This window comes from Harmonia axyridis, chromosome 5 (genome assembly GCF_914767665.1).
Source record: "Harmonia axyridis chromosome 5, icHarAxyr1.1, whole genome shotgun sequence".
NCBI classification, from domain to species: domain Eukaryota; kingdom Metazoa; phylum Arthropoda; class Insecta; order Coleoptera; family Coccinellidae; genus Harmonia; species Harmonia axyridis.
The window spans coordinates 16826423-16836578 of record NC_059505.1 but is presented as its reverse complement, the minus strand read 5'-3'; the positions used below and the strand labels follow the sequence as shown (position 1 = coordinate 16836578).

At 37.3% G+C, this 10156-nt stretch overlaps 1 protein-coding gene across 1 annotated transcript; it reads right to left on the bottom strand.

The window, feature by feature from the left end:
- Window positions 1-2949: 2949 nt before the first annotated feature.
- Window positions 2950-5550, bottom strand: LOC123681263. Its single transcript, XM_045619564.1, has 2 exons — window positions 5361-5550; window positions 2950-5018 (listed from the first exon to the last, which is right to left on the bottom strand). The coding sequence occupies exons 1-2, from the start codon at window positions 5450-5452 to the stop codon at window positions 3065-3067; spliced, it is 2046 nt and encodes a 681-aa protein (XP_045475520.1). The 5' UTR covers window positions 5453-5550; the 3' UTR covers window positions 2950-3064.
- Between the last annotated feature and the right edge of the window lie 4606 nt (window positions 5551-10156).

Here is a 10156-nt window from a genome sequence, read left to right as displayed (position 1 = left end):
ATCCAGATGGCGGAGCTCCATAAAAAACTCAAGAACATATCCGGGTAAAGATTGTCACAGTGATCACCAATGTCTGGCCGCCGAACTACGTGTTAAAATCAGCAGACCTAAGACACCTAAACCAGTCACCAACCTATGGGATCTCAAAAACAATGAATACTTCAAGACAAAAGCAACGGCAGAATTGAACAAGATGATATCGGAAGAAACCCCAGATGAGACATCTGAATCCCTCTGGATTAAGACAAAGTCGGCCCTAATACATGAACAGAGAAGATAGCAAGAAGACCGAAAATAAAAAGTGGATATCGGAGGAGACATGGCATAAAATTGAAACCCAAAAAAATCTGAAAATCGGAGGCCTAAATAATCCTGAAACACGTGCAGAATACTCAGAACTTAGTAAGGAAATAAGGCAACGGTGTAAAAACGATCAAAACATCTACCTGAATAACATCTGCAATGAAATTGAACAACACACGTACAAGAACGAGACCAGAGACATGTTCAAGAAAATCAAGCAAATCACACGCAGTTTCTCCCCAAGATGCTCAAGTATAAGGATGGAGAACGGCACTTTGCTAACAGACAAAGTACAAATCAGGGATCGCTGGAAGTGCTACTGTGAAGAGCTAATGAAAGACAATGCAGCTTCCGGAAACCAATTAGAACTCGAATGCAATGAGCAAGAACCACCCATATCGTCGCGGAAATGCTGGAAGCGACCGGAGATGTGGGAGTCGACATTCTATACAAGATATGCAGCCTAATATGGAAGAACGGAACATGGCCTAAAGATTGGACCAACTCGATATACATCCCACTTTACAAGAAAGGAGCAAAGGACATCTGTGATAACTACCGTACAATAGCTCTCATCTCTCATGCTAGCAAGGTTATGCTGCAGATATTGGCCGAACGTCTTAAACCCTACATCCTTCCACAACTGCCACCGCAACAGGCAGGTTTCGTTCCGGGAAGGGGAACCAGGGAACAAATTCTGAACCTAAGACAAATCATAGAAAAGGCAAGAGAATTCAACATACCAACTTATCTGGGTTATATTGACTATACCAAAGCGTTTGACTGTGTGCACTGGCACAAATTGTGGACTATCCTAGAGGAAATGGGCATACCTCGACATCTGATACGGATAATAAAAAACTTATACGACAATAGAAGCGGTCAAGTCAGAGTGCAGGACGAGCTCACCGAATATTTCAGTGTCAGCAAGGGTGTCAGACAAGGCTGCATACTGAGTCCAATGCTCTTCAACATATATGGTGAATGGATTATGAGAAAAGTTTTAGAGAACTGGAGGGGAGAAATAGCCATCAACGGTGTCAAAGTTAATAACCTTCGCTACGCTGATGACACCACGCTAATAGCAGCATCCGAAGACGAATTAAAAGAACTTATACAACTAGTAGAGCAAATGAGCATGGAAGTCGGCCTTAAATGAATGAGAAGAAGACCAAGATAATGATAGTAGACCGACTGAACCAGAATAGATCGACAGTAAAGAAGATCGGTGATATCCAAACAGTAAACACATACGTCTATCTAGGATCTCTCATCACGAATCAAGGCGGATGCAGCGAGGAAATCAAAAGAAGAGCCGCTCTGGCTAAGCAAGCCATGACGAAATTAACCAAGATATGGAGGAGTCACCGTATCACGCTCAACACTAAAATAAGACTGGTTAGGAGCCTGGTATTTTCTGTGTTCCAGTACGGAGCTGAGTGTTGGACTCTGAAGCAATCAGACAAGAAGAAGATAGACGCATTTGAGATGTTTTGTCGGCGTCGAATGTTGAGGGTCTCCTGGATAGACAGAAGAACTAATCTCTCAATCCTCCAACAGGTTAATGTAAAGAAAAGGCTACGAACCATAATTTCAGAAAACATAGCCAGATTCTTTGGTCATGTGGTTAGAAGAGATAGGCTCGAGAAACTTACGATAGAGGGCATGGTACAAGGAAAGAGGAGCCGCGGAAGATCGCCAACAAGGTACACTGACCTGATCACCCAACTCACTGGCAAGACTTTTCCACAGTCAATAAGGATGGCTGAGGATCGAGCTGAATGGAGGCGGACAGTACAGAAAATTTCACGAAATCACGATGCTTGAAACAAGCTACCGACTCGGAAGAAGAAGAAGAAAACACTCTGTACATTCCGTTTTCAAAAATTTGCTACCTGTTTCAGATTTTAACATAAGTTTACATCACTGAAGCGTTTTTATGTTTTTTGACACACGTCCAGTTTTCCTAGAAAAAAATTTTAAACATGAACAATTTCGTTAGTTCGCTCCAAGTCAGTGAGAATATTCTGAACTAGATAGTAAAGCTGTATCGTCCAATGATACAAAGCTCTTCCTGAGTTCTAAAGTAGTTTTTCCAAATTCGAAATTCGTTTTTAATCACTGATGTATAAAATCATTTCATCCAGGAAATATCTTTACACGTAGGGGAGAGCGGGGCTGAACGTGCCGATTTTGACAAATTCTCATATGATTCGGATAAGAAAAGTACTATTTCTGAAAGAAGTAGTTCATCATAAGCCAAATTTAATCTACAATAAGAATTCACTCACAGATTTGACACAATTTCAATGGTTTTCAAGAAAAGGTCATTTTTTTAAGCAAAGTCGGGAAGGCACTACCAACCCCACTTTGGGGCGAGTTGTGCCGTAGCTGAGGTCGGTTGTGCCGTTGATAATTAAAGGTGTTTTACGTGAATGAAAATTAATTTAGGATTTAAAAACACAATTTTTTTCAACAATATATTTATTGCTTATACTTTTAACTAATCAACATAACTTAAAATTCAGTTATATATAACAATAAGCATAATAATAAAGAAAAACATAATATCTTTACTTATTTAGCTATTGCAAATATAAAAACACATTTCAGTCAACAATTTGAACTTATTTTTGAACAAATGAGATCAATTATTGAATATATCAGTCTCTCAGGACTACATTAAAAAAAATAAAGAAGATTTCTTCCGAATTGTAAATTAAAAAACTTATATTTGGTCTTTTAGAGAAAACAAAACCAGTTACTCTATAGATGACTGATCAGAATAGCAATTTGGACATACAAATGCTGGGCTTTCTTCATCGTCAATACATTGTGAATGGGCCCAATTCTTGCATTCTATGCATTGAATCCATTTTTCTCTAGGGGCAGAATTAGAATATGCGTCACAACATATGATGCAATACCAATCTTGTTCCTCATCAGAAGTGTCATCATCTTGCAAGACTCTTCTCTTAGCGGGGTTCTTAGTCGTTCTTTTTGCTTGTTTACCTTGTCCCGTGCATTTTCCTTTACCCTTCTTTGTAGTTTCAATCTCTTTTTTCTTCTTTTTATTAGCATGTTCTTCGGCCAAAGCATCCTTCTCTGGAGTGTCCGTAAGAACAGCTGTCTTTCTTTTACGTCCTTTATTGCGTCCAACTAATCGAGGAGGTGCTTTAGGCAGTGGTCTTATGAGGTCTGGTGAGAAAATTATTGTATTTTCATCTCCCGCGTTGTTATCAGCTGATGATTGAGGAAGTTGGAAGCTGCAACAAGGGGTAGTCTCCTGAGAGCATTGACGTCCCACATGTTCTGGATTACCTGATGGTTCAACGCTGCAGTCGCTTTGCTGTAGAATTGATGGAGTAGTCTCAATCTCTATATTGCAGCCGACATTATTTGAGTCATTAAGATATTCAGCAGTCCTTTCTTGATTGTTTAGAGGGACAGGAAAGTGGTCTGTATCTTGTGAGGGTCGATTTTCTGGCATCGGGCGGTCAGTGACAGAAGACGGCGCATAATCTTTGTCTGTGAAGATATTTGGGTCATAGGGCCAAATGCCAGCCTTTTTAAATGCGTTGCTTATATTGATAGGAGTTGCTGCAAGCGGCAAAGCGTATTTTACAATACCTGGTATTTCATAAATGCTCATAGTTTTCCCGGGATTAGTTCTCAGCCAGTTGTTTTGAGCTTTAGAACAGTATGCTTTGAATGGGCCGTTGACACCAACATCCAGGGGTTGCAGACGGTGGGTGCAGTGTGGTGGGAATGATAATAATATAACAGAGTTTTTCTTGGCCTTTTCGATCACATCAATATCAATATGAGATGAATGATTGTCTAGTAGTAATAACACTGGTTCATCAGGACTAGGCTTAGTATGCTTTATGAAATGATCCATAAACACTAAGAACTCTTTGTTTGTCATCCAACCGGATTGATTACCAGCCCCAATACACTCAGGAGGACCACCTCGGATAAACAGGTCCTTAAATTTCAAACGCGGGAAAACAAACATCGGCGGAATCGAGTTTCCCAGAGCACTCACCGCTAGCTCAACAGTGACTAAAGTTCCACGTTCAGATGAAACAATTGCTCCTACTTGCTTTGTTCCTTTTTCAGCCAAAATTTTTTTCGGTTTTAACACAGTTGTGACACCAGTCTCGTCCAAATTCCATATACGTGAAGGAGTAAGATTATATTTTGTAATCAAGTCGCCAAGTTTTTCGAAAAATTGATTTACATTATATCTGTTGAACGAGCTCGCGCGTCCGGCACTGGTAGCTTCTGGTGTTCTTATTGCAAGAGTAGAGTTCCTCTTCAGGAAGTTTGTAAACCAATCCTTGCCAGCCTTACCATTGGTATGCCAAGATGGTGGGATGTGTTGAACATTAAACTTCACGGCACACTGGTAAGCAAGTTGTCGTACTTCTTCTGGTAGAAGACCAAAATAAATAGAGGCACTTTTCAAAATGTACTCAGACAGTTGTGCCTCTTGATCTTCACTAAACACCATTCTAGATTTAAAACCAACCGAAGGAGTAAGTCCACTTTTAATTTTTTTGACATACCTTTGAAGAGTTGTATGGCAAATTTCCAATTCACGTGCAACTGTTTTTAATTTACGTCCATCCTTGATGACTGCATCAGCCGCTCTTTTTAGAAGATCTTGGGATGTAGTTCCCCTTTGAGTTTTCCGCTTGTAATTCCTCATTCTGTCAAAGACAATAAATACAGGATGAAGTATCATGGCAAAAAGTATTTTATATCTTCCACAAGTGCTCGCATAAACTTAAGTATTACAGAAACAATGAAGGTTGCCGTGGGGTTGGTTGTGCCGCGGCACAAGCAGCCCCCCATGAACGGCACATTTTACCCCGTTTATGCGAGTGTGATATTTTGCCCTACATATAAATATCAAAGCGCTCTAAGCATTATAATCATACTGCATAACAAACTAGGATAAACGACAAACATTTTACTAAAACTTTCATATTAAAAGGACGAAAAATGCCAGCTTGTGACCAAAAAGTATTGAGACGAAAATATTTACTTACGTAGAGCTCGAATACACACACATGCACTGACACCCTGTCCCTTCGGCGGACGGAATTAAACTGGCATGCGCATGTCCCGGACTGTTAGGCATTACGTGAATAACTGCTATCTTATATCTATCTCTTTCTGTTTACGAGATATTCGCGTCGGCACAATTTACCCGCGGCACTTTCAGCCCCGCTCTCCCCTACCTACGTAAACCAAAAAATCTACAACAAGTAATACAGAATAAACATTCAAAACATATTATGAAAGGCAAAACTAAGGACCCAAAATTTACATAGAAAAGTCGAAATGATTTCTTCTTTTTTGAATACATATTCGCGACCTTCTCATTAAATTTCCAATTGACCTTCTGATGAGGGATTTATTTTCCTTCAAGATATTACATTCCTCGAAAATTCTTTCAGTTAGGTGTTCTCTACTTCTAATTTCAACGTCAAATTCCTATGTCGGAACTAATTTGACGAGTACTAATAGACGGTTCCTCCTACACCCGTTCAACAATTTGATTGGAAATTTCATTTTGAGTAGGCCTATCAATAAGCTCTGCCTTACTAAGATATTGCCCATGTTCTTTAGAATAATGGAATACTTGTGCAAAAGTACCTTTATTTGGTTGACGTCGGTTGGGAAATCGTCTTTGGTATTCCATTCTGGCTTCATTTCCATTTCCGTAACAAAAATCAAATCTTCATATTCCGCATGAGTAAATAATTGGGGCGTTTTGAAATACACCTCTTGTAACAGATTATTTATAATAATAATAATAATTTATTCATCACCATTACATCAAATAGAATATGAAACTGAAATAACAAGATTGTGAATGACCTAAGCAAAGCTTGTATGTATTCACAATCTGTTGCATTTGAATGAATAATTATCGTGTGCAAAAGACCTAAAAATGAAAATTATTGCCAAAACATGTATACAGGAGAAGACAAAGGAGCGTCCCAAAAAAAAAATAATAATAATAATAGTAACAAAAGAAAAAAAACACATAAAGAGTGAGTCATAGTTGAAAATACTAGCAAGTCAATACTCTCACAAATCGCTCAGGATTTTCCATTATATAAACTTTCAATCTATTTTTATAACCTTTTTGCCGAGGATTACAATTAACTTTAAACTGAATGGGCAAACTATCATAGAATTTGGCGCCATTATATAGAAAACTGTGCTGTAAATGCGTGCCATATAATCTGGGAATCGGGATAGAATGGTTTGAAGCATATCTTGTGACATAGTTATGCTGCACAGGTTCAACGTTTTTCTTTATTTATCTTAGAATGCACTCATATATATACAGTTGTTCAAATTTAAGTTGCCTTGTCTCATTGAAGAGTTCATTTGTGTTATATAATACTCCAACTCCATGTATAATTTTTAAGATAGAGTTTTGAATGACTTGTATAGAATTCAGATATAATAACATTCAAACATCCCTCCCCATATCGGTAATCCATAGCGTAATATTGAAAGAACTAAGGCCCCATACACTCGTAATAGCATGTTTTCATCAAGAACATTCCTTAAATTATAAAAAATATAGACCAATCCTTTCATTTTTTTAATCATATTCTCAACGTGGACATCCCATCTAAGAAACTGATTGATATATACGCCCAAATATTTAATGGAGCTCTCTTTGGCAACAGTCTGGCAGTCACAATTTATAGATGTGCAACATTGAGAGTGAACAGGTATGGAATCAAAATCTGGTTGACCAGCTGTTGTAAGTGAAAATGTAAAGAACTTGGTTTTATCTATATTCAGTTTTAATTTACTATTTTTCAACCAAGCATACACCGATCTCATACTTCTCACAGCCTCCTCATATACATGGTCCCAAGTGTCCCCACAGAACAATATGACCGAGTCATCTGCATATGAATTTATTTCCAAGTTAGGAATGCAAAGAAGTTCATTTATAAATACAAGGAACAATGTGGGACCAATCACCGTTCCCTGTGGCATTCCCATATTGATCTGTAAAGGTTGACTCAAAACACTTCCTATTTTCACACACTGTATTCTGTTGTATAAATAATTTTTCAAGAGTTTCAAACATACCCCTCTTATTCCCAACAAGAGCCTCTCAACCAGCAATCTATGATCGACAGTGTCGAACGCCTTTGACAAGTCAAGAAACACTGCCGCGATTTTTTTTTATCATTCAATGTATTCAGTGTCCTCTCAATGAGAACCTCCATAGCATCCACTGTCAATAAACCCTCCCTGAAACCGTATTGTTTGGAACTGAGTAATTTGAATTTATTAAAAAATGCCATTAATCTTGTCTTCAAACATTTTTCAAATATTTTGGGTATATTATTGATTAAGGTAATTGGACGATAGTTTGTCATTTTCTTTTTATTCCCAGATTTGAATGCACAGATGACATGAGTGTTCTTCCATTCTTCAGGCACTATACCAGTTTCTAACACTGAATTAAAAATATGCGATAGTGGGTCAAGTATATGGCAATGAATATTTTTTAACAACTTTGCTGTGATATTATCAGGTCCAGGTGAAGAATTGTTTTTGAGGGACGCTATGCATACCACAATTTCCTCATGAGTTATAGGTTGAAGATATATAGAATGAGAATTTGTTTGCTGGGTTTTTAAAGGAGTTAAATTTCCAATGTTATCGCACATTTTTTTCCCTATATTTATGAAAAATTTATTAAATTCATTTGCCTTTTCAACGTCATTTCTAATATAATTTCCTTTCTCATCTAATATTTCAATTGGAATACAATTTTTGTGTGAGGACCTATTGTTTATTTCATTAATTGTCTGCCAAATTTTTCTTGTACAATTCCCCGCCATATCTATCCTTTCGCGATAATAATTGTCTTTTGTTATTCTGATTTTTTGATAAGCTGGTTCCTAAATTTATTAAAAGAAACCTTTTTCTCGATAGAATAATTTTTTGTCAACTCTTTTTTCATTTTATCCCGTTGTTTTATCAAGCGTATAATTTCTTCCGTTATCCACGGCTGAATTTTATTTACTGTTTTAGATTTAACATGTTTAACTAATTGAGATTTCTTGATATATTTCTGTAAAAGACCGATGAACTTAGAGTAGGCTTCTTGTGGAGTACAAGCACTCATAACCGACGCCCAATTTTCCCTAACCAAATATGAATTGAGTTTTTCATAATTTAATACATTTATGGGTTCTCGCTGTATTACTTCTTTATCTTAATTCACTGGGGAATTAATATTGATCATTATGGGATAATGATCAGTTATTGATGATTGTATAATTCCCGCTGATACTGCAAGTTTACGTTCATTTTCTGAATCAACCCTCACACAAACGTGATCAATTATAGATTTAGTTAGTTCTGTTTTTCTAGTAGTTTCATTAATCATTGCTCTGAATCCATGTTCTCCCAGACACGATTCATAATCTATACTCATTTGATTTAAATTATTACCTATGTCTTTATTTATATCCCCAGTAAAAATTTCCATCCCACAAACTTCAGTTTTAATGAAATATTCTTTAAGATCACGAATATATTGTCGAATATTTGTGGATGGTGGCCTGTATGACGCTGTCACTCCACAATTGATCCCCTCTACATCGAGGCGCAAGCGCAGAACATTTGTTTCCGAGAAATTAACTACTTCAATCTCTGCCCTATATCTACTTTTGACATATACAAGTAAACCATCGTTCTTATTATAATGAGAATCAATACTAAACAATTCATAACCATCTATTGAAAACTGTAATTTATTGGTTATATTCCAACATTCAGACAGAACAATCACATCTTTTTTCTCCAATTTCAACATTTGCAAATATACCAACAATTGATCAAAATGTTTACGAATACTCCTGATATTAAAATGAACAACATTCAACAAACTGTAAGGCTAGGAACATAGTGAAGCGACCAAGAGGTGCGAAGAGGATAGAGGCGAATTCAAACAAATATATTCTAATAGGGTAGTACATAGTGCAGCGATCCCGAATGCGGTTGCGCGAGGCGGTTAAGCGAGGATAGAGGCGAGATCGGGGAAGTTTGTTTTCCTTCATCGCCGCGCGACTGCGCAATTAATAAATGAAATTGAATATTGACGCATTCATAAGTTCGATATTTGTAAAAAGTAATTTATGCAATCAGAGACATGCTCAACATCATAATTGATATATTTTGGACAATTTATGGGATGCTGTATCGGATGAAATTGAACAAACAAGTAAATAATCCGTGGGAGTGAAAGGGTCGCGAATGAAATTAGTCCAGTTTTTCATTAATTAAGATTCAATTTTTCCAGAATGTACTCGTTGCAATATTCATACGGAAATATGAAAGTTATTTCTCTGGATGATCTCGTAATTCTTTATACAAGTGATGAAATTCACCATGTACTTTCCTAGATTCATTAATTTCGTGAACACTACAAGTTCTTCTATTTTCATCATTTTTCATTACATACCAGCGTTTCAATAGCGAATTTTCTAACAGTATGAATCCATTTTTCGGAAACGCACCTCCTCTATAATAATCAAACTCGACTATCGCCTTGATTTCTTGTTCGCCTCACTATGAGATGACACCTCGTCATCGCCGCTACTATCGGGAACCGCTATCCTTTCTGCTATCCTCTTCGCACCTCTTGGTCGCTTCACTATGTTCCTAGCCTTACTCTCGAGCACCTCCCTGGCCTCCCCAATATCTGCTTACACCCTTGTCTCCTCGAATTGTAAATTTTCAATGAAATCAACCATCACATACAAAAACTAACCCCGCTCTTGTGAACAAATCA

Excerpts from the sequence above, each read along its gene's own strand:
- LOC123681263 (XM_045619564.1), bottom strand. The coding sequence starts at position 5,452 with ATGCCTAACAGTCCGGGACATGCGCATGCCAGTTTAATTCCGTCCGCC. Across the intron at positions 5,019-5,360 it reads TGTGTGTATTCGAGCTCTAC|AATGAGGAATTACAAGCGGA; the intron begins GTAAGTAAATAT and ends TGTCTTTGACAG.